This window comes from Talpa europaea, assembly GCF_964194135.1.
Source record: "Talpa europaea genome assembly, chromosome: 9".
NCBI classification, from domain to species: Eukaryota; Metazoa; Chordata; class Mammalia; order Eulipotyphla; family Talpidae; genus Talpa; species Talpa europaea.
Genome location: NC_140076.1, coordinates 115,666,681 through 115,689,471, shown reverse-complemented (window position 1 = coordinate 115,689,471; position 22,791 = coordinate 115,666,681). Strand labels below are relative to the sequence as shown.

The following is a 22,791-nucleotide window of genomic DNA, read 5'->3' as shown; positions in this document are numbered from 1 at the left end:
CGCCCTGTCCAACCGCTTTCCCTGCGCCCCTCAGGCTCCGCACGCCACCCGTCGGGGAGGGGGCGGGGGCCATCATGTCGTCGTATCAGAAGGAACTGGAGAAGTACAGAGACATAGACGAAGATGAGATCCTGAGGACCCTGAGCCCCGAGGAGCTGGAGCAGCTGGACTGTGAGCTACAGGAGATGGACCCCGAGGTACGCCCCAGCGCGGGGCGGCAGGCGCCGTCCCCAGGCACTTGGGCAGGGCGTAGGTCCCCCAGACGCTGAGACCGGTGTCACCTCCGGGACCTTGAGTCCCAAGAGGGCCAGGGAAAAGGTGTCTGGAGTTGTTCTGGGGAACCCTCGAGGAGCTGGGGCGGTCTGACTTGCTCCCCAAAACTCATCCCTAAGAACATGCTCCTGCCAGCTGGACTAAGACAACGAGATCAGACCAAAAAGAGCCCAACGGGACCCCTGGACCGAGAGGCCTTGTTGCAGTACCTGGAGCAGCAGGCCCTGGAGGTCAAAGAGCGGGAAGACTTGGTGCCCTTCACAGGCGAGAAGAAGGGTACGGAGACCCTGAGACCCACGCCTCCTGAACCCACACGCTGTCTCCCCCAGCCCAGCCTGCCTCTCATCCTCCAGCTCCCGGCCGCCCTAGGGATTCACCTCCCTGGCACTTGCAAGCCAGCTCGCGCACCCCAGTCCCCGCGAGGGCGCAGGGACCGGGCACCCTGGGCTGGCGGCGGCCCAGTGCCCCAGCAGCGCGCCCCCTGGAGAGCAAAGGCAGCTGGAGGCTGGGATCGCCGGGGAAATGACCGCAGCCTGAACCACCCTCATCTCTCGGTCAGGGAAACCCTTTATTCAGCCCAAGAGGGAAATCCCCGCACAGGAGCAGATCACGCTGGAGCCGGAGCTGGAGGCGGCGCTGGCCAACGCCACGGACGCGGAGATGTGCGATATCGCAGGTGGGCAGCGCAGGGCGAGGAGGTGGGAAGGTCGGGACCTCGGGGGCCCGCCATGGTCTGGGACTCGGGGGAAGGCCCTGAACCAGGACACGATGTGGGAGAACGCATCTAGTAATGGCTTTAAATTTTTCTTATTTATATGGTCACTGACTCATTTTTAGACTCAGTAAGTTAAGTCTCAGAGACAATTTACAGACTGTAAAGCACAGCAGCGGCACAGTTCAGGCTGAAAACGGAGGGACTCTGATGGGCTCCCTCACCCTGTGGTGGCTGCTTGGGGAACCTCCGCAGAGCCCTGCCTCGGTGTCCAAAGAATCGCTACCCTCGGCGTCAAGGCAGGGACCCCAGAGGCTGGGGGAGGGTGGAGCAGGGGCCGGGGACAAGAGCCCGCCTCCAGCCCGGCCTCACCTCTGCAGCCATCCTGGGCATGTACACGCTGATGAGCAACAAGCAGTACTATGATGCCATATGCAGCGGCGAGATCTGCAACACGGAGGGCATCAGCAGTAAGTGGGGCACGGAGAGCGCGAGGGTGAGTCAGTGGGTGGATGTGGTACCCGGAGAGGGAATCCAGGGGTGAGACCGGGGGGCCATGTTGGGGTTTCCTCACCTGCCAGGTGTGGTGCAGCCTGACAAGTATAAGCCAGTGCCAGATGAGCCCCCAAACCCCACAAACATCGAGGAGATCCTGAAGAGTGTTCGCAGCAACGACAAGGAGCTGGAGGAAGTGAACCTCAACAACATACAGGTATCTGACCCCCCACCCCCGTCCAAATAGCAGACTGCACACGCGTGCCAGTGCCCACCGCCTCCCGCCCCGCAGGACATCCCGATACCCTTGCTCACGGAGCTGTGCGAGGCCATGAAGACCAACACCCATGTCCGCAGCTTCAGCCTGGTGGCCACAAAGAGCGGCGACCCCATCGCTAGTGTAAGGCTGGAGGATGCCCCAGAGCGCCCCCTGCCCTCCCCCAGCACCCCCCTGGCAGGGCTGTTGCGAAGGGTTGTGCAGGGCGCCGTTCCCATCACGCTCTTAGGGTGGCTCCGATGGAGACCCCTCCCTGAGCCCCACAGCTCCCAGCCCCGGGAATTCTCAGGTCATCCTCCCAGGAGACAGACCCCGCTCTCCCCTACTGTCTCCCGCACTCCCATCTCCCGGGGCTCCACCTACAGCTCGGGGAGGACCCTTCCCAAAGGGCATTTCCCTCTGGCTCCTGTCCTCTCTCCTCGGCCATCTGTGAGACGGCCCCTAACCCTAACCCCAGTCCCTACTACACAGGCGGTGGCCGACATGCTGCGGGAGAACCGCAGCCTGCAGAGCTTGAACATCGAGTCCAACTTCATCAGTAGCACAGGGCTCATGGCCGTGCTGCAGGCAGTTCGGGAGAACGCCACTCTCACCGAGCTCCGCGTGGACAACCAGGTCAGCGGCCCTGCGCAGCCTCCCCCGAGCCTGCGCCTGCTGACTCTGCTCCCCGCGGCAGCGTGGGGCTGCCTGTTTCAATCTCCTCTTCATCCTCCGCGTGGGGGCCCAGTCAGCACGTCCCACCGTCCACTCTAGAGAAACGAGTCTCTGGCTTCCCAGAGGTGCACGGTTGGGGACAGTGAGCGGCCCAGCGAGGGGGCCTGACAGCTTTCCCCTCCCTCCGTCAGCGCCAGTGGCCCGGAGACGCGGTGGAGATGGAGATGGCCAGGGTGCTCGAACAGTGCCCTTCCATCGTCCGCTTTGGCTACCACTTCACTCAGCAGGGGCCACGAGCTCGGGCAGCCCAGGCCATGACGCGGAACAACGAACTCCGTGAGTCCCTGCCGGGGGCCGTGGGGGGTGACAGGGGCCCTAGACACAGATGGGTGCTCCTGAAAGCCTAGTGACTAAGAGCCTGGGCGCCAGCAAAGCAGCCTTCACACAAGGCAGCCAGTCAGTGACGAGAGAGGAGGCGGAGGGCTCCCGCCCCAGGCCCAGCCAGCAGAGCAGAGGCGAGGAGGACGGCCCTGCTCAGAGGCAGGGGATTTTCATTTGCCAGGTTATTTCTCACGGTGCTGTGACAATGTGGGGTGTGCAACTTTGGTGGCTTAAGACGTTACCTCTGAGTCTAGCCAAAGAACTAGAAAGAGAAAAGCACCTGGTGGGAATGAGGTGGAATAAAGACTGTTCACTCTCCTGCTTTCACAGGTCGCCAGCAAAAAAAGAGCTAACACGCCCTTCGCCTTCATCGTGTAGAGGCGATGCCACGGATGCTCAGCTCATCACCTTCCCCCTTTCCTGTAAATAAAGGCCCTTCTGTCCACGCTGCCTGCCTCCTTCCTTGGGCTTTGGGATGGGAATCCTGGCACTAACCCCCAAGGGTTACTGCCAGCTCATCAGGGGATTATTTATACTCTAGGGATCAACAGGCAGGGAGGGTCAAGTTACTAGGAGGAGGTGGGGGAGCTCCCGCCCTTGGGGCTCCCCATAACCCTGCTAACGCCTTCAGTCTCTTCTACTTTCACAGGGTACCTAGTCTTGGCCTTATTCCCAAAGGTGGCCAGGCCCCCGGTGCAGCTCCACAACCCTCGTGTGATCTGAAGGAGGAAAAGACTCAGTGGAGGTGGGGAGAAGGCAAACGACATGAAGGGCAAAGACTTCCTTCTGACAGGCTTATTAATAGGGCACTGGGCTGCATGCAGCTGACGCTTGGCACGACTTCGGGAGTAGGTGGGGGAGGGGTCAGAAGCATGGGGCCCCGTGTACACGGCAGGGACGGGCTGGGAGTGAACAGATCCGAAGTCCTGAAATGGGACAAGGAAGCAGACACGAGGCGAGCCCAGCGCCTGCTGTGCTTTATTACGGACTGAATGGGGCAAGAGAAAAGAGGGTGTCAGTCCAAAGGGAGGCCAGGGGGCTCCTCCTCGTCAGAGTCAAACTCAACATTCTCATCCTTTACCCATCGACCTTGTCCATCTGGGATCCATCCAGAGCTGGAGATGTCAGAGAAGAAAAGAACTGATCAGGAAAAGAGGTTGATGAAGTAGTGGGGTCAGAAAAAACAAAGGAGAAAGCCTGAATGAGGAGGCTGGGAAGGCGCCAGGAAGTGAGCAGCGTGACTGTGCACACTCACCTTCTCAGGGTGAGGTAGTGAGCCAGAGCCCGTCTCCTCGCGGGGCTCATAGGCGCAGGGGGCGAGATGGCAGAGGACTCCTCAGCCCGGGGGCCAGCCACAGCCTCAGGCTGCCCGCTGCTCTCCTCACCTGGGAGCGCGGCCTCTGGAGGCGGCAAGGAGGAATGGGAGGTGGAGGGACGAGTGGCTTCTGGTCTGGGTGGAGAAGAATCAAAGCCTGTAAAGGCTGCAAAGGAAAGGGCGACTCCCCTGTGACTCCCAAACCTTCCACCCCAGGGTTTCCTCAAGGGTTATGTTCTGCGTACGCGGGACTTTGGAATCAAATGAATTTAGGAAGGGCAGGATTACAAGTTTTTTAAATTAAAAAAAAAAAAAAAAGGTCACAGAGTCCTTAAAATATAGAAATATTAGTATTCTTCGTGTAGAACGACAAAAGTTCTCTTTCCCAAACTTTTTAAAAGATTAAAAACTCTGGGGCCTCCCTGGTGGCACTGGGGTTGAAGTCTCAGCGCTATCAAGCTATCGCCATTGCAGCATGAATCCCCGGCCAGGAAGCTGACCCACACAGCTCAGCAGACCTCTCCTGTCTTGCTTGCTGATGCCCTCAGCAGTGTATTTCAGTTAATCTGCCTGTTCTGCTCCCCACTCTGTCTCTGGTGAATACTCTCAAGCCCCCTGACACCTCTGGCCTAAACCCCAGTCTTTGCATGCATAAATAAATTAAAATAACTCTTCAAAGATTAAAAACTCTTTCCTTAAATACCAGCTACCATGTCCAGAACACTAACATTCCTTAGAGTACTGTGTTAGGGGGAACAGGATGTCCTAAAGCTAATTTCATACAGGCTTTGTGGACTTTACCCCCACCCCAGGCCAAAGCCGAAGACACTGGGAACTCCAAATCCCATCAACACCAAAGGGAAGGTGGCTGGGACCTGAGGGTGGGGTTAAGCAGCCAGGTTGGTATAAAGCCAGACACGTGGGCTTTGGAGGGTTCCCCCATTTTGGCTCTCCACCAGCTCGCAGCGTCTGGCCAGCTCTGAGAGTGCTTTTTGGGTTTCCAGGTCGGCGGATCGGGTAGGACGCATTAAAGACTTTATTTCCCTATTTTCTCCCTGAGTTGTACATTTTTCTTATTTTCTTTTCCCTTGTAAATAAACCTTTTATGAACCTTTTGTGTGTGCCTGCAGTGGAGTATTCATAAGTCCCTTTGAAGCGCGCGGGTGAGGACCCACAGCCAGGCAACCAGTTCAATATCGGGGCTGCCCTATTACACTTGGAAAACATTATAGAGCCATTTACCTTTTCCTGTCCCTCCCTGCCCCTGGCTTTTCCACCCCACATACCTGGGCTTTCGACGGCAGCAACTGTTATAGTGAGGCGCTCTATGCAGAGCATTCTGGGTGATCAGCCGGGTCTGGGTTAACAGAGGAGCCTGGCATGGAGACGGGAGACGGAGTAGGTGGCTTCAGAACCAGAAATTAGGCACTGTCCAGCCTAAAGTGTGCAGTAGAGCTCTGCCTGGAACACACCCTCCCTTTTCTGATCACCTCAGCTTTGGTCTCTTCCCTTCTCAGTTCATTCAGCTGTCTTGGATTCTGATCCACCCCCTTTCCTGACTGCTTTTTACCATACAAAAGTTGCAAACCTGAAAAGAAACAGGAGAAGTAAAAGCAGAACAAGAATCGTCTGCAGAGACTGGGAGGTTTTACTCTATCTCCTGCCTTCCCCCAAGCTTACTGGATAGATGTTTTTTGCCTGCACGGTGGGCAGTCAGAATGGCCAAGGTATCCAGCACAGGTCGGTGGGGACAAATGGCACAAGCAAAGCTGGAGAAGAGAACAAAAGACAATCAGTCCCTGGGGAGTGGGGGTGTCTGCTGGAGGTCCCACCAAAGCCCTATTCCCAAGTCTCCCAAACTGCACTTCCCGCAGCTGGGTCCCTCACGGCGCCAAAGAGAAGCGAGCGCGAAAGAGCCGCTCCCGCGCTTCACACACTCCTGGAGACTAACGCAGCGCCCTCGGGACGCACTCCTCGCCCTCACCGTCCGTCCCGCAGCATCAGCGCCTCGTCCTCTGGGATATAACTGGCCAGCAGGTCCCCGACTCTTCGTCTCTGCAGGAGTTCAGGGGAGAAGCCCCGAGGGGGTCAACCACACAGATGGGAAACGCCAGGGACAGGGGGCCCAGGGCGGAGGGGGGCCTGCACCCCTCTCCCGGCGCCCGGACCCCGCCGGCCCCGCCCCCGCTGCTGTGGGGCGCACGGCTGCTTCGCGGCGCTCGGGGGGCCGCTCGCGCAGCCCGACGCTGTCCTCTAGCACCTACTTTCAGCACGTTGAGTTGGCTCCAGTCGTCCCCTTCCCTTTTGAAAGACATCCCGACAGAGTCCCGGGAGCCCGAACCCCACGGCGGCGCCGCCCCCACGCCTTCCAGGCCACCGTCGCAAGAGTGGGCGGCCGCGTCATTTCCGGCCGGCCCCACTTCCGGGCCGCGCGGCCCAGCATGCACCGCGCGGCGCCGAGCGCCCTTCGCGGCCGGCGCGGGGACTGCGTTGCCTTGCGGGCGCCGCGAGGCGGCGGCGCGGAGCCTCTCGGGAAATGAAGTCCCTTCGCGAAGCGCCTGCCGCCGGGCCGGATCCGGGCCCTCGCAGGTCCCGCCGGAGTGACGATGCCCTCCCCGTGGGGCGCGCGTCCGGCCGAGCGGCGGAGCCGGCGCGGAGCGGGCGCCTGAGCGTGCGGGAGAGGAAGGGCGATCGCCAGCCCGCGCGGGCGCCGCGCGCCTCGCCTCGGCGACCGTCCGCTCGAGCGGGCCCGACTGGCCTCCCCCCCGGAGCGGCGGCCCTGGGCCGGGCGGGGTAGGGCCCCGAGGTCCGGCTGCCCCACGCGGGGCGCCCCGAGCCGCGGCCGCGGGCGTCGGGGCGGCCGACGGCTGAGGGGAGCGCGGGCCCCTCACCTGAGCGCCCGGGACGCGGCGCGCGGGCGCGGCCGGGCCGTGGAGGAGCAGCGCGCCGCGGAGGCCGCGTCCTGCGGGGCCCGCGGAGGAGACCCCTCGGGAAGGAGCCCCGGGCCGGGGGCCCCGCACCGTCGGCCACCGAGCCCGGCCTCCCGCCGTCGGCGGGCGCGGAGATGGCTTCTCCCTCTCGGCAGCCCCCGCTCGGGGCGTCGGGACTGCTGCGCGGGAGCCGGGCTCGTTCTTACGGGAGCCTCGCGCAGTCGGCCTGCTCCCCGGTGAGGGAACGACGCCTGGAGCACCAGCTGGCGCCCGGAGACACCCTGGCCGGGCTGGCGCTCAAGTACGGGGTGACGGTGAGTCTTCCCGGGTTGAGGTGCGGCCGAGCAGCTAGGAGAGGTCCATTCCTCAGGAGAGGGGGGGCTCTGCTAGGAGCTCCCCTGAAATGTCCCTACTAGTGTAGTGACTGAGCCCCTTGATCGGTTTGTTTTCCCGTCTCAGCCTTGTCTGCTTGGGACAAACCCTGTTCCGCCCCCGGCGGGGAGGCGCGGCTCCCGCTTCTATGCCAGTCCCGGTGCCAGGGGCTTCACAGCCGGAGCCCCGGGGAGCCCCACACCCCTGTCAAGTGGACAGTTACTGTCATCTTTTTGCAGATGAAGAACCTGAGACCTAGACTGGCTAGCCATTTTGATCACGGTCAGATAATTAGTGAGCGTTAGGGTGGGAATTCAAGCAGGTGTGAGTCCAAAGCCCATGCTATTAATAACCGTGTGGGGCTTTTTAATTGAGCCGGATTAAACATTCATAGCAAATAACGGAACATTGGTTTTTAGTTCTAGTTCCTAAAGTGCCTGTCTTGTTCTTTTTTCCTCCTCATTGCTCTACTTTCTTCTTTCCAGTAAGGTGGCCTTTGTGATGCAAAACCTGTGCTCAGCATGCCAAACATTTCAGGTCATGCATTGGGTATATTTGCTAGGCCTAAAAAAATATTGCATTAAAGTTATGAGTTTCTGGCCCTCCTTGGTGGTGCAAGGGGTTAAGACGCAGCACTGGGAAATTATCCACAGCCACTGAAGCTGGAGTTCGATTCCTGGCCAGGGACCTGACCCACATGGCGCAGCAGACCTCTCCTGTCTCCCCGCTGCTCCCCTCAGCAGTGGATTTCTGTCAATCTGCCTGTTCTGTTCCCCACTCTGTCTCGGGTGAATCCTCTCACCCCCCGCACCTCTGGTCTACACCCCAATTCTTTGAAAAATTAAAGTCATGAGTTTCCCTTCCCCCAATTTTAGCCAACATTTTTATGCTTAGTATGTTTAAAGCACTGTGGTCACCATCTTGGGGGATAGAAACATAAATCAAATGTATAACAGCCGCTTTCCTGTAACTGGTGAGGAATGAACAGGGACACAGGTAATGATTGTTTATGATAGATGTGGTGAGTGTATAGAGGTATTTTAGCAAAGGGTGGGAAGTTAGAAAAGATTAATTTTCACTTGGGCTTGGAGGGAATGTGAGGGGGATGGGCATCAGTGCACATTTTAAGGAGCCATCACAGTGGACCTTGAAAGACTTAAAGCTGCTGCTTTGGTGTCTCTCTACAGCCTGTGTGATCAGGTTATTTATATCTTTGCCTACCCAGTAGCCTCTGCTCTCTCTTTTTTTTTTTTTTTTGTTTTAAAGATTTATTTATTTATACAAGCACTGGGTACAGTCAGAAGCACGGGAGGGTGAGAGAATTCACCAGAGCCAGAGCGGGGAGCAGAGCAGGCAGAAGGACCGAAGGACACTGCTGAGGGGAGCAGCGGGCAGCAGGAGAGGTCTGCGCGCCATTTGGGACCCTCCTTTGGTGGCCGGGGAGCAGCCGGGGATGGAACCGGCACTGCAGAGGCTGCGGGCAGCTTAGCAACCCAGCGCTCAACCGCTGCGCCACCGGGGAGGCCCCTCTGCTCTCCTTAAAGGAAGGAACTGTTTCCTTTCAAGTTTGCATCTATAGTGTCTAGTGTAGCCTCCAGCACATAGAAGCTTAATCTCTATCATGATTTTTTTTAAAGATTTATTTTTATTTATTTATGCATACAAGAGCTGGGGTGTAGGCCAGAGGTACGGGGGGAGTGGGGGTGTAGTGGTGAGAGGATTCACCAGAGACAGTGGGGAGCAGAGCAGGCGGATCCACTGAAACACACTGGAGGGGAGCAGCGGGGAGACGAGGGGTCTGCTGCGCCATGTGGGTCAGCTCCCTGGCCAAGGATCCAACTGCAGTGGCTGCCAATATCATCATAGCGCTGGGATTTAGCCCCTTATGCCACTAGGGAGACCCCGAGATGTTTTTTGAATGAATGAAACTGGCGAAGATTTCTACACAGGAAGGTTGGGAGTTCAAGCAAGTGAGCGTGTCAGGCAGAGGGCACGGCCTGAACACAGGAAGTGGAAGTGAAAGTGCCCGTGGCCCTCCCTGCCAGCGGGGCCCGGGGGCTGAGCTGCCAGTGGACGGGCTGTTGCTGTTGTAGTTTCTTAGAGCGTCGTGCCCTTGTGAGCAGAGACAAGCTGCGCGGTGTGGTGACGCAGCGTTCTAGCTTCTGGCCTCGTGCACAGCTCGCTAGACCCTGTTTCCTCGCCGTTTGCAGGCTGGGGAAGCTGTAGAAGAGAATGATAATTTCCTAGTTTTTACCTGCCTGTCTTTTAAGGAACGTTTAGTATGTGCCAGTCTCTGTGCATGTTGCTTTATTTTTGCAAGACTTTATTAGGAGACCCTGGTTATTTCCATTTTTTAAAAGTGGAAGGGCCTCCCTGGCGGGGCCAGAGGTTAAGACGCGGCACTATGAGCTATCGCAGCCACTGCAGCATGAATTCGATCCCCGGCCAGGGAGCTACCCACATGGCTCAGCAGACCTCTCCTGACTCTCCCTCTGCTCCCTTCAGCAGTGGATTTCAGTCAGTCTGCCTGTTCTGCTCCCCATTCTGTCTCTGGTGAATCCTCTCACCCCACACTCTGGCCTGTACCCCAGCTCTTGTATGCATAAATAAATCTTTAAAAAAAAATTAAAAGTGGAATGAAGGCCTCCCTGGTGGTGCAAGGAGTTAAGCGTCAGCACTATGAAGCTATCAGCAGCCACTGCATCAAGAGTTTGTTACCCAGCCAGGGAGCTACCCACATGGCGCAGCAGACCTCTCCTGTCTTGCCCGCTGTTCCCCTCAGCAGTGTATTTCAATAGATCCACCTGTTCTGCTCCCCTCTCTCTCTGGTGAATCCTCTCACCCCCAGCACCTGTATGCATAAATACATAAATCTTTAAAAAAAAAAAAAAGACAGACAGTTCACAAATGAATTCATAGCGTCTTGGACCTCGATGGGGCCTAGGATGTTGCACAGGAAAAACAGAATTAATAGCATCAAAACATGTGGTGAAGTCAAGGTACAAAACATAAGCCAGTCGTAACCAAATTAATCTGGTTTTCTCTTTATACAAGTTACAGCATGATATTTTATAAGTCAACTTTATTATAGCAGTCTTGCCTCGGGTGGAGACAGCTTTAATATTTGACAGGGATAAGGAATATGATTTCCCAAACTGGTGCCAGTATGGGACGAGTTTTTAGTAAAGCTGCCTGACTCACCCCGATAATAAAATACTGGTGATATATAGCTGTGGTTCCTAGATTTTATTATCCAGTTTATTTATTTATAAAGCATTCTTGAGCCTCTGCTGTGTGCCAAGTTTGTGTGATGCTGAGGAACGCCTTAAGGACACGGGGACAGCAAGTCACCAATCTGCCCTTCAGCGTCAGCGCTTGCACACGGCAAACACTCAGCGTCCAATGGCAGCATGATAGGGTGGAGAGGTTGTAGGGACACTGCCGTGTGCGCTGGGAGGGTTGTGGAGACACTGCCCGTGTGCGCTGGGAGTGGCTGGGGGGACATGGGCCGTGTTCACTGGGAGTGGTTGGGGGGACACGGCCCGTGTGCGCTGGGAGCCCTGAAGAAGGTAGCACAGAGCTGATGAGTAGATGTTCTCCAGGCAGAGCGAGGGAATAATAAAGCTACCAAGGTGTGAAAGAGTAAATGTTCAGCCCCCCCCCCACCCCCTGTGGCGCAGTGGTTGAGCGCTGGGTTGCGAAGCTGCCCGCAGCCTCTACACCGCCGGTTCGATCCCTGGCTGCTCCCTGGCCACCGGAGGAGGGTCCCACATGGCGCGCAGACCTCTCCTGCCGCCCGCTGCTCCCCTCAGCAGTGTACTTCGGTCCTTCTGCCTGCTCTGCTCCCCGCTCCGGCTCTGGTGAATTCTCTCACCCTCCCGCGCTTCTGACTGTTCCCAGTGCTTGTATAAATAAATAAATCTTTAAAAAAAAAAAAATATATATATATATATATATGTTACAATGTCATGGGCTTATTTTTTTTAAATAAATATATATTTTTTCAGTTTCAATTGATGATATAGTCAATATTGATAGTTCTAATTTACACAAATAGACACTTCCCTCAATTTAAAAAAATGTGAAGTGGCCCTGACCCCAAAATGTATGAAAACCCCTGATGAGTGAAACAGAATAACAGCAGCCCTTCTCAGCACGCTGGCTTGGCAGCTGCAGGGTTGGGCCAGACTGTTTAAAAGGCATGAAGTACTTATACAGATATAAGACTGTCTTTACTGTCATTAATTGTGACTTTTTTTTAAAGATGGAACAAATTAAGCGTGCAAACCGCCTTTATACTAATGACTCCATCTTCCTGAAGAAAACCCTCTACATCCCCATCCTGACAGAGCCCAGGGACCTCTTCAACGGTTTGGACTCTGAAGAAGAGAGAGATGGAGAGCAAGAGAAACAGCCAAGGAAGGATGAGGCTTGTCCACCCTCAGCCCAGAGGAAGAAGCTAGAGGCAGGTGCGGGTCGAGCCGACGGCGAGGCGCCCCCCTCAGCTGGCCAGGAGGCCCGCACGCCCGCCCACGACCTCTCCGCCTCTGATTTCCTTAAGAAGCTTGATTCTCAGATCAGCCTGTCAAAGAAGGCTGCCGCCCAGAAGCTGCAGAGAGGTGATAGTGGGTGAGTCTTGCATGGTTCCTCTGAGACCCCATAGGCCCTTTCATCCTTCCAGCCCTGCCTGGCCACATGCACACGTCAGTCAGCATGATCAGCAGGTGGTTCCTTTCTCCCAAGTGGCTGAGGGACAGAGAGCAGAGCCATGGCCACTGGGCTGGGCGGAGGCAGTGGGAAGGGGTCTGTGTTTTACTTGAGTGAGTTAATTGCCCTTTTTTACTGCTTGCATGATCCATGAAGGAGTATCTGGGTCTGGATTTTTCTAGCAGGTACTGAGACTCCTTAGTGCAGTCAGCTCTAAGGCGAGCTGCACAGGAAGGAGGGCAGCTTCCCGGCCACCCCTTCTCTTGGCCCACTCTCAAGTTCTTCCCTTGATCTGTCTCTCTCCCCACCCCCCCTCCCCTGCAGGGTGCCTGTGGAAGATTCAGGTTCTCACCTGAGCTCTCCTCGGATGCAGCAGCGTGCGGTCCTAGGTCCCGTGCCTCTGACCCGAACCTCTCGGACCCGGACACTTCGGGACCAGGAGGATGAAATCTTCAAACTCTGACGTCTCCAGAGCTGATTGAGAGAAGCAAGATGTTGAAGGAGCAACTTGAGGGGGAGAGGAGCCTGAGGTGAGGCTCAGGAACTCAGCCGCCTCCCTCGCTCCTGCCTTCTTACCCGCCGCCTGCCCCTCAAGTTCCTTGGCCTGGGACAATTTCATTGACATGGGGCGTGCTGAGTCTGGAGCAGCAACTTTCACATCCCTGCTGCCTTTCCCCTCCTGGCCTCAGAGCAGGACGACAGGGGCCCTCCAGCCCCCTCCCTCCCCGGCTCCCTACTATGTTGTCTAATTTATTTGGTGCTATACTGAAGGAATATTTATTTGCTGTATCTTACTCTTCTTCATCCTTAGCTGAAAAAGTACATTTTTGTATTGCTGGGGTACGGGGAACCCAGAAAAAGAAAGCCAGTGACTGCTGGTCTCCCTCCTTTTATGGAGGACAGGCAGCCGGCCGTCAGCCTGCTGTAGAGGACGGTCAGCTGTACCAGCCTTCACCCCGGCCGCAGAGTAACGAATGTGGGCTCTGTCTTGACTGACCGATTCATGCTCACCTTTTTGCAACTCTTACTCTAAGAAAAGACAGCAGTTAGGGGCCGGGACTCTCCGCGCGCCAGTTCACCTTCTAACCTGCCTCCTCTGTTCCGCCTCTGGTGAGGATCAGGGAGGAAGAACAACCTGGAGTCTGAAGTCTGAAGAAAAAGACAACGTGGGGGTCTCTTTGCTATGCCCCCCGGCCCCCAGCCTCTCTGTCTGGCCTGGCTCCACGCTGTGTATTGATGTGTGGCTGCAGCACTGCTCTGCACTACAAGGGTTTGAGTTTCGTGAACAAAAGTAGGCAAGGGAGCCCAGAGGGCCTGGGTCCCGTGTGGAGGTGGCGGGGGGTGATCTGAGTGGTTTCACGTACCGCCTCCCTCTGGTGACACGAGGTGGGTGAAGCTGGGACATTAAACATGGAGCCCTGTGCATGTTTTAGTCGTTTTATTTTCCCTGTAATAATCTCCCTGCATTCTGGAGTGCAGGCTCTGCCTGGAACTGGCGGTCTAGGATGGCTCTAAGGAACCCCTCACCCCCCTCTGTCTTTAGTGTCCCCAGAAGGGTTAGTGGGCTCTGCTCTCCTCCCCTGGCTCATAGGGGAGGGGGCTTCCCTGTTTCAAATGTCCCTCGTGGGGGAGATAGAGATCCAGGTTTCACTTCATCTTTTTCAGGCCGCTTTGTTTCCTGTCCCGGGGCCGGAATGGGAGAGAGGCCCCAGCCCTCAGCCCTGCTTCTTCTCCACCGGCAGTTTGGGGGTGGGGTGGCCTTGGAGTCTCGAGCACTCTGGGGGAAGGCTGAAGCCCGAGGACTGAAGCGCGTTAGTGCAGGTGAGCAAGGTTAGAAAGGCCGTTGTGTTTTCTGGGCAGCCATCTTGCCGAGGTGCAGGGCGCTGTTTCGGGCGCTCAGAGCTTCCCCTCGTCCAGCAGCTTCCTGAGCCCGTCACAGATCTTGCCGCGGTGCTGAGAGAAGTCGGGCCCGTAGAGGGCAGCGAGCAGGCCGGGGTCAGAGAAGTGGTCGAACACGTGGCGGATGCGGCCGTGGGACTTGGGCGTGAGGTGGTGCTCCACCAGCTCCAGCAGCGTGTCCCGGCACTCGGTCAGCAGGCTGCCCAGCACGGCTGCCTCGAAGGTGAAGTCCACCTCGCCAAAGCTGAGCGCTGTCATGGCGCCCTGCCGCAGCTTCTGGCGGAAGCGGGCAGCCAGGGCCAGCTCGCTGGGCCCGAAGCAGCCGCTGCGGTGCAGCACGGCCACCTTGATGGCCACCTTGATGAGGTCCTTGATGACCCGCTGCGCCTGGGGCCGGCTGTGCGTGTACTCCTTGGACACCCTGTAGAGCTCGTCCAGCACCTCACTGCTGGTCTCATCGATGAAGAGATGAGCCACGGACCGACCTGCCATCTTGCTCAGTAGCTTCTTCTCCGCCTGCAGGGCCAGATTCTTTGAGCTGAAGGACTCCATGGTTCCTGGGGTGGGAAGGGGTAGGAAGAATGTGGTCAGTCACCGGAAGAACAGCCACAGACTTCCTCAGAGAGAAATGGCTTTCCCCCTTTCTCCTGGGGTTTCCGACGCGTCTCATCTCTCCCTCGGCCCCCTCAGTCCGCTCCGCCTTGTTCGTGTTTTCCCTTTAGTGCTGTAGGAAATAACTTCTGCTCAGCCCAGAGGAGTGACAGCTTTGGGTCGGGATGAGGGCCCCTAGGAGGCTAGGCCCAGGTTAAGTCCTCAGGGAAGTAGGCTCTGCCAGCCTGGCACAGGGTGCCCCAGCTGCCATCTCTGGCCTCTGGCTTTGCCCAACACGCTACCGGGTGGGGGTATCGCCGTCCTATAGCCGAACAGACTGAGGCCTACGTTAAAGAGTTTACCCAACATCAAACGTGCTGTTCCCTCCATTCCAGGAGCCCGTGCCGCTAGTGTGCTGTGCCCCCCTTGAGACAGAAATACAAGGGGCCCAGGAGTCTGACGTTTATCGAGAACCTACTATGTGCTGAGTGCTTGATGTGAACTAGCTCAGTCTCCCCTACTCGGTATCCCCACTTTGCGATGAGAAAGCCTGAAGCTAAGAAAAATTAAGCAAGTTGGCCAAAGTCACTGGCAAATGATTGAAATGGGCTTTGAACAAAATAAGCCAGAGCAGCCTCCTTCCCCACAGTGTCCTCCGCGCAGGTGTCCGAACGCGCGGAGGAGGAGGGGAACGGGCACCTCCAGGGGACGGCGGCGCGGGAGATCTCGGGTCTTCTGCGGGGGAAACCGAGGACCCCTGCGGACACGTGGGCTGCCAAGGTGCCCACGGCACACTCCGCATGGTCCTGGCCTGTGGTTCGGGTTGTTTTGCTTCTTACTTCCCCTCCCCAGGATGTGGCTGCGACCGCAGTGAGGAGCAGCCTCGCCCTCACCCCCAACCCAAGTGGGAGTCTGACAAGCCCAGAGTGGGTGACTGGGGGGGTTTCTTTCCCTCCACCGCTCAATCAGGCCAGTGGGAAACTGGAAGCTTCTCAACTGCTCTGCCCTGCCTCTGCCTGGGGCTTTCTGGACCACGCTCAGCGCCGGAAGGAGAGATTGCTCCATGTGAGCCTTCCTTCCTCCTAGGGCTTCCTGTTACCCAGCTCTCATTGCCCCCCGCACTCCGCACCCCGTGCACTGTCCCCCCTCCCCCTGCTTCCATCTCCCTTTTCTCTGGTCTGGGTCCCGCCGTGACCCCCTGGCCGGGCCGTCCCTCCGGCCCTTGCTTTGCCTCCTTGTCTCCCAGATTTCCTGGCATCTCTCGGTTCTCGGTCACGCCCCCCGCCGCCCCATCCCCAGCCCTGCCCGCACCCCAAACCAAGCCTAGCCCAGGCAGCTCAGCGCCCAGGGCAAATGCGCTGGGCCGGACCTCGCCTCTGGGGACCCCGGGGCCGCTGCGAGGAGGGTCTGGCACATGCACAGCCAGGCCCGAGCCAGGCTGCTGCTGCCACCGTCGCCCCGAGGCCGCCCTGTCGCCGCGCCTCACCTGCCGCGGCGGGGGGTGCCGGTGTCCTCGGGTGTCCCAGCCTCGCCTGGGGTGTCGGGCGCTGACAGAATGGAGAAGCTCCCGCGAGCGCCCCTCGGCTGGCCCCGCCCCGGCCCGCCCCGGCCCGCCCCGCGGCCGCGAGCCCCCAGGGAGGCGGAACCCGCGAGGGCGCGGAAGCCGCGGGGCGCAGGGCGCCCCGACACCCGCTCTGGCGCCCCGCGCCTTTCCTGCCGCCCGGCCTGAGGGCTGCTCTGCTCTCTCTGGAAGGACGTCGGGGCCGCGGGCGCGGGCCAGCTCCGAAGCGGCGGGCGGGCGGGCGGGCGGGGGCCGCGTCGGGGCGCCGGGGCCGGGGCCGGGGCCGGCGCGCACCTGACCCCGCGGCGCGGCCGGCAGGGGGCGGCCCCGCGCCGGCTGCGGACGCCCGTTCCCGGCGGAACCTTCCAGGCCGGCGGGCGCGCCGGACCCGAGCCGGCGACGACGCCGCGAGGCCCGCGGGGCGGTCGCTGCCGCGGCGCTCGAGGCGGGCGAGGGCCCGGCCGCCGGGGACACGCGGCTGGGACGAGCCTCGACGAGCGGGGCGCGGCAGCGAGCAGAGACGGCGGGGCCCCGCGGGCCCGGCAGAGCGGCCGAGGGAGCCCCGGGCCTGGCCGGTCGCGGGCAGCGGGGCGCCCACAGGCCCAGGTCGTGCACCTGCCGGGGGGCGGCGGCGAGGCGCGGCCTCCGCAAGTGGTGCCCGAGGAGGGGGCGCCCCTGCAGGGCCGGACCCGCTTGCAGACGCACGGGAGAACCGGGAGAGCCCCGAGGGCCTGGTCGCCTTCTAAGAAGGTTCTAGGCTTGCGGGACTGGACAGGCGCCGCGGCGGAGGGCGGAGAGGAGGCTGGGGAGCGGCCGCCCACTGCTGGCCCCGGCCCACTGCCCTTCCTGGGGAACAGTGGCCGGCGCTTGGCTTCCTTCGGCTCCCGTCTGCCTCACCCCGGGTGCAGAGCTGAGGGTCCCCGACAGAACCGGGCTGGGAAGTGTCAGCTCCTTCCAGGAGCCTGGTGCAGGGCTGAGAAATAGAAGGGCCGCGGGGATGGAGACCCGCTGCCTTAGGGGTGGGCTGGCAGAGGGGCATTGAGCTTGGAGCCTGAGGACCCCTGGAGGCCGGGAGGGGGCTTGGGAAGGAGCTCAGAGGGGAGCCTCAGGGACGCCCTGGCATTTGCTGAACGTGCCCTGTGCAGCCAGGTGAGGTCTCAGGCCTCCCCGCCTTCAGGAGTTAAATGCCATCGTGTCCTTTTTGCTGATGGATTCGACTGAAGGTAAAGGAGGCTAAATAGCGACTCCCCAGATTAGCGAGTAGGTGGCAGGCTGAGGACCTTACGTGACCCCCGAGCCTCTGCTTTCTCCCAGTCACCTCATAAGATTACGAGGCCACGACTTCAGTCTCGTGACGAGCGCGGGCCTGCTCCCGTGTGCCCGTCACGCGTGTCTCACACTCGGGGCACCAGCAGACGGTTCTGCCGGATCACAGCACGTCGGTGCCCCCATAGGAAGTGCACCACTGAGTCGGAAAATACAGAGAGTGGAAACTGAGGAAGACACACAACTATGGTAACTCGCTCTGGATCCAGAATGCTGCTGCGCGCCTCCCCCGCTGCGGCGAGCCTGGCCTGCTCGTTCCTCCCACTCCCACGGGTGCTCTCCCTCTCCGTCCACTCCTCCTGTCCTGGCTCTGGACTTTCCCGCTTCCTGTCCCTCTGCCTAGACTCTCTCCCTGTGCCCCCCCCCCCACTTCTGCTCACTCTTCAGCTCTCAGCCCAGGGTCCGATCTTCTGCGAAACCCCCCAACCCCTGAAGGTGGCGAGGAGGGCGTCAGAGGCCTTGATGAGGATGAGCTCAGTGGGCCCCGCAGGGACTGGGGATGGAGACTCAGAGGTCACAGAAGTGAATGAAAGGAGGGGAACGTGGGTACAGCAAGGAGAGGTGACCCCAGATGTTTCACTGAAGGGAAGAGAGGGACTGAGTGATGCTCAATTCAGACAAGGACCAAAGGAGAGTCTAGAATTTTGTCCTTCTAATCATGGGAGATACGCAAGCGTGTACATATGCTGGGGGAAGGGGGGTTTGCTGGAAAAGCGATAATTAAAAATTATAGAGAGGGGGCCTCCCCGGTGGCGCAGCGGTTGAGCGCTGGGTTGCGAAGCTGCCCGCAGCCTCTGCAGCGCCGGTTCGATCACCGGAGGAGGGTCCCACATGGCGCGCAGACCTCTCCTGCCGCCCGCTGCTCCCCTCAGCAGTGTCCTTCGGTCCTTCTGCCTGCTCTGCTCCCCGCTCTGGCTCTGGTGAAATCTCTCACCCTCCTGTGCTTCTGACTGTACCCAGTGCTGGTATAAATAAATAAATAAATATTTAAAAAAAAACTTACAAAATAAATAAAATTTAAAAATAAATAAAAATTATACAGAGGGCCTCCCTGGTGGCGCAAGGGGTTAAGTTGCAGCACTATGAAGCAATCCACAGCCACTGCAGCACACGAGGAGTTTGGTCCCTAGCCAGGGCGCTGACCCACACAGCGCAGCAGATCTCTCCCGTCTCCCCACTGCTCCCCTCAGCAGTGGATTTCAGTAGATCCACCTGCTCTGCTCCGCACTCTGTCTCTGGTGGATCCTCTCTGGTGGATCCTCGAGCCTGCACCCTTGTTCTTGTATGCATAAATAAAATAAAAAAATCTTTAATTTATAAATAAAACAAATTTTTAAAGAGAAAGGGCTTAGAGATAGGGCTTGAAGCCCCAATAGGAGATAAAGACTTACTCCACCCGTGTGTTGTTATTTAGCACCCTCTGTGCTTGGGTCCTCAGCTAAATGCAGAGGCTTCGGGGTGAGCAAGAGAGGCAGCGGGGCCATGCCCCAAGCAGCCGCCAGTGAGGTGGACCTCACCCTGGATGCCTGGGCTCGGGGGAATACAGCGAAGTGCATCTGCAGAGAGTAAAAAGTTAGTAGGATTCTTACCTTCTTATGTGGGTTCTTCTAAGTTCAACCTAGTGTGGGGATGCTGAATTTATTAAAGGTGCTAATCTGTGGCATTTTTTTTGGAAACCCCTGGGCAGTAGGAACAGACTATTTTGGATTTGTCCTTTGAGATAGCTCTCAGGGTCACCCATTTCATCCTGTCCCTAGCACCACTGTGTCTCACTCACCCTTGAACTGCCCTGTTCTCTTGCTAGTGTGTCTCCTTGTCTTGTTGCTAAAATAAAGCATTTGACAGGTGACACCCTTAACAAGAACTTAAAATGACATCCTATTTCTATCAGATTATTTTTACCTGGCCTTCCTGGTAGCACAGGGGTTAAAGCCTCATGCTATCAAGCTATCAGCAGCCACTGCAGCACAAGTTCGATCCCCAGCCAGGGAGCTACCCACATGGCACAGCAGACCTCTCCTGTCTCCCTGCTGCTCCCCTCAGCAGTGGATTTCAGTCAATCTGCCTGTTCTGCTCCCCGCTCTGTCTCTGGTGAATCCTCTCACCCCACACCTCTGGCCTGTACCCCAGTTCTTGTATGCATAAATAAATAAAATATTTTTAAAAAAAGAAAAGAAAAAAGAGCATATATTTGAGTACCTGAGCCCCTGCTAAATAGGAGCTTGTGAGATTTCTTTCCGTTTGAGTGACTCTATGTGTTTTTTTTAAAGATTTATTTATGCATACAAGAACTGGGGTACAGGCCAGAAGTGTCAGAGTGGGGGGTGAGAGGATCCACCAGAGACAGAGTGGGGAACAGAACAGGCAGACTGACTGAAACACACTGCTGAGGGGAGCAGCGGGCGAGTCAGGAGAGGTCTGCTGTGCCATGTGGGTTGCTCCCTGCCTGGGGATTGAACTTGTGCTTGCAGTGACTGCAAATGGCTTCATAGGTTGTGTCTTAACCCCTTGCACCACCAGGGAGGCCCGTGCCTCTACATTTTGATGTGTCTTTCTCCCAAACCCTCTTTGCAACATCTAAAACAGACCCAACTATCCACTGATTCATCTTAGACTTAAGACCTTCAGCAGTTAACCTTTCTTTTAAATTAAAAAAAATTTAAGATTTTATTTATTTATACAAGAACTGGGGTACAGGCCAGAAGTGCAGGAGGATGAGAGAATTCACCAGAGACAGAGCAGGGAGCAGAACAGGCAGATTGACTGAAATCCACTGCTGAGGGGAGCAGCGGGCGAGATAGGAGAGGTCTGCCTTGCCATGTGGGAATCTCCCTGGCCAGCCGGGAATCGAAACCACACTGCAGAGGCCATGGACAGCCTCACAGCACGGTGCTCAACCCGCTGCGCCACCGGGGAGGCCCCAGTTAACATTTTATAAGTATTTTTCCTGATTCTGTTTATCTCACCGGATCACAAGGTCTCTCCTGTGTGTGTGTGTGTGTCTGTTGCTCACTGTGGCCCAGTCAATGATACAACCCACCCTGATCTCAGTCCTTTAAGGACTGCAAAGAAGTGGCAAACCCCTGCCCCTCCGTTCTCTAGTCCAGAGTCCAGGATGTGTGAGGAGGGGGTTGGCCACTCAGATAAAACCGTCCAAGAATGCCAGTGTCTCCCAGGCCACCCACTATCCCAGCAATTTTGAGAAGGTCTTTGTCCCAGCCCCACGCGAGGAAGCATGCTGGCAGGCAGTGCCAAGGCGGGAGCTGAGCAGTGCCTCTGAAGCAGCCTCGTTCCTCCTCCCCACTGACATCCCCAAATCAGAGAGGGTCTCTAGGGGGGTGGAGGAGCCACTGGAGGGGCGTCCAGGGCTCTGCAGGAAGATGGGGCCTCATTGGTCCTCTGTCTGCGGGCTGGCGAGGCCGCGCGGGGGGGCCAGCTGGTCACTCTCCCTCCCTCCTGGGTCTCCCTGCGGCCCCGCCGTCCAGGAGTCTCTGGTCTTGTGCCCCCGCCGGGTCTCTGGACTTGAGCCCACTCACCTGTCCTCTGCGTCGGCCGGACAGCCGGCCGCCCGGCTTCTCATCCCTGGCCTAGAGCTCCAGACCCGTCCTGCCCGGCCGGCGGGGCGGGCGGGGCGGGGGCGGCGGGGCAGAGGCGGGCGTTTGGGTGACATCTGCCCGTTCCGGGCCTCCAGCCCTCCGAGCACGCTAGGCCTCATCGCTCGGGGTCGGGGGAGGCAGAGAGACCGCGGGGGAGACGCGCGGCTGCCGCGGGGGGGGCGCGGGGCGCCGCGGGGAGGCCGTGCGGGGCGGAGGGTCGCCGCAGCCCCCGGGGGAGCCGGCAGGGCGGCCACGCCGGCCCCGGGAGCCCAGCCCGGCCCCAGCGCTGGCCCGTGCGCCCGGCGGCCCTCCCCTCCCCCGAGCGCTCGCCGGGGGCCTCCCCGCCGCGGCGAGGGCGCCTCGGGGCGGGGGGCCGGGACCGCTCGCGGCTCCCCCGGCGGCGCGCGGGTCCGGCTCCCGCTCGCCCTCCCGGGCAGCGCTCGCGGTGGGCGGGGCCCCGGCGCCCCGCCCCCGCGGCGCTATTGGCGGAGCGGCGTCCGGAAGGCGGGGCCTCGCCGGGCCGCGCGCGCGCATTGGCCGCCGCGGCCCGGGGCGGGCGGGGGCGGGGCCGGCGGCGGCGGGCGGGGCGCTGGGCCGGGCCCCGAGCTCCGGGCGGTCGCATTGTTTTCCTGCCCGAGCCGCGGCGGGAGCGACCGCAGCGGGGACCCGGCTGCGCCCCGACAGCGCCGGGACCGGACCCGGCGCCGGCCCCTCCCTTCGCTCCCCGCGTCCCGCCCGCGCCCCACCACGGACGGCGAACTCGGCGGGTGCGGGGCCGCCCCCCGCCCGCCGCCGCCGCGGTCTCGCCGGCCCGACCCGGAGCAAGTACCCGCGGGGGTCGGGCGGGGGCGGGGGCGGGGGCGGGGGCGGGCCCGGGCGCCGCGGCGGGCGGGCTCGGGGGGCCCGCGAGGGTGCTGGCGCCGCGCGCCCCGCTGCGGGGGGTCGGGAGTTGGGGTGCGCGGAGGGCGGGGGCCCGGCCGACCCCGCCGCGCGCTGGGGCGCAGGGTCAGGCGCCTCCTCCGACCCGGCCTCCCCGAGTCGCGCTCCCTGGGCTGGGGAGCGCGAGGGGGGCTGGACGCGCGCGCCCCGCGGGGCGTGCAGCCGGGCCCCCCGCCCCCCGCAGGGAGCTGAGGCCCGAGCCCGGGGGGACCGGCTCCCCGATGCCCTGCGGAGCGGGAAGGGGTCGCGTCCCCCGCACTTCGGCGTCGCGGCGGCACCTCTGTCCTTGCGGCGGGGCCCGGGCGCCTCCCGGGAGGCCGGGGCACCGGCCGGGGCGTGGGGCCCTCGAGAAGCAGCGTCCCAGCGCCCCTCCATCTCCTGCACCCCGCTCGCCCCGGGGCTTTGTTCCGCCGAGGTCTCCCGGGGAGAGCCGAGCTGGCGCTGCCCCGCGCGCCCCGGACCCCAGGCCCGCCCTCCTCGCCCCCCGTCGCCGGCCCAGATGCCCGGCCCGGGAGACCCGCCCGCGCGCCCGGCCCCGGCCCCGGCCCCGCGCCTGCAGCCCTCCAGCCCCTCCTCCCGCTAACGTGGCTCTGGGACCCGGTCCCGGCCCAGACTCTGCTACCCGCCCCTCTCGGAGGGATCCAGTGAGGGGGAGACACGTCGAGCTCCGGCCCGGGCCCACCTCCAGGAGGCTCCGGACACCTGGCCTCCCCGCCGGGGGCGGGCGCGGCGCGGGCCGGGGGCGTCCGCGGAAGGAGCCCGC

General features: G+C 60.0%; 4 protein-coding genes across 4 annotated transcripts; 2 read left to right on the top strand and 2 right to left on the bottom strand.

Annotated features, from left to right (window-relative positions):
• Positions 1 to 74: 74 nt before the first annotated feature.
• On the top strand, positions 75 to 3,235 carry TMOD4 (tropomodulin 4; the record flags this gene model as incomplete). Its single annotated transcript, XM_084241835.1, has 9 exons — positions 75 to 197; positions 393 to 549; positions 833 to 949; positions 1,366 to 1,455; positions 1,567 to 1,697; positions 1,773 to 1,880; positions 2,229 to 2,372; positions 2,603 to 2,747; positions 3,123 to 3,235. 9 exons carry the CDS (start codon positions 75 to 77, stop codon positions 3,143 to 3,145), a joined length of 1,038 nt encoding a protein of 345 aa, XP_084097961.1. The 3' UTR covers positions 3,146 to 3,235.
• A 538-nt stretch (positions 3,236 to 3,773) lies between these two features.
• LOC311177625 (sodium channel modifier 1-like) lies at positions 3,774 to 7,032 on the bottom strand. The gene is made up of 7 exons (XM_084243800.1): positions 6,999 to 7,032; positions 6,092 to 6,162; positions 5,788 to 5,876; positions 5,598 to 5,695; positions 5,394 to 5,482; positions 4,048 to 4,242; positions 3,774 to 3,907 (listed from the first exon to the last, which is right to left on the bottom strand). The coding sequence occupies exons 2-7, from the start codon at positions 6,106 to 6,108 to the stop codon at positions 3,808 to 3,810; spliced, it is 588 nt and encodes a 195-aa protein (XP_084099926.1). The 5' UTR covers positions 6,109 to 6,162; positions 6,999 to 7,032; the 3' UTR covers positions 3,774 to 3,807.
• Positions 7,033 to 7,171: 139 nt separating this feature from the next.
• Positions 7,172 to 12,579, top strand: LYSMD1 (LysM domain containing 1; the record flags this gene model as incomplete). The annotated part of the gene is made up of 3 exons (XM_084243383.1): positions 7,172 to 7,351; positions 11,674 to 12,038; positions 12,441 to 12,579. 3 exons carry the CDS (start codon positions 7,172 to 7,174, stop codon positions 12,577 to 12,579), a joined length of 684 nt encoding a protein of 227 aa, XP_084099509.1.
• A 1,043-nt stretch (positions 12,580 to 13,622) lies between these two features.
• TNFAIP8L2 (TNF alpha induced protein 8 like 2) lies at positions 13,623 to 14,567 on the bottom strand (the record flags this gene model as incomplete). Its single annotated transcript, XM_084243115.1, has 1 exon — positions 13,623 to 14,567. One exon carries the CDS (start codon positions 14,565 to 14,567, stop codon positions 14,013 to 14,015), a length of 555 nt encoding a protein of 184 aa, XP_084099241.1. The 3' UTR covers positions 13,623 to 14,012.
• Positions 14,568 to 22,791: the final 8,224 nt, after the last annotated feature.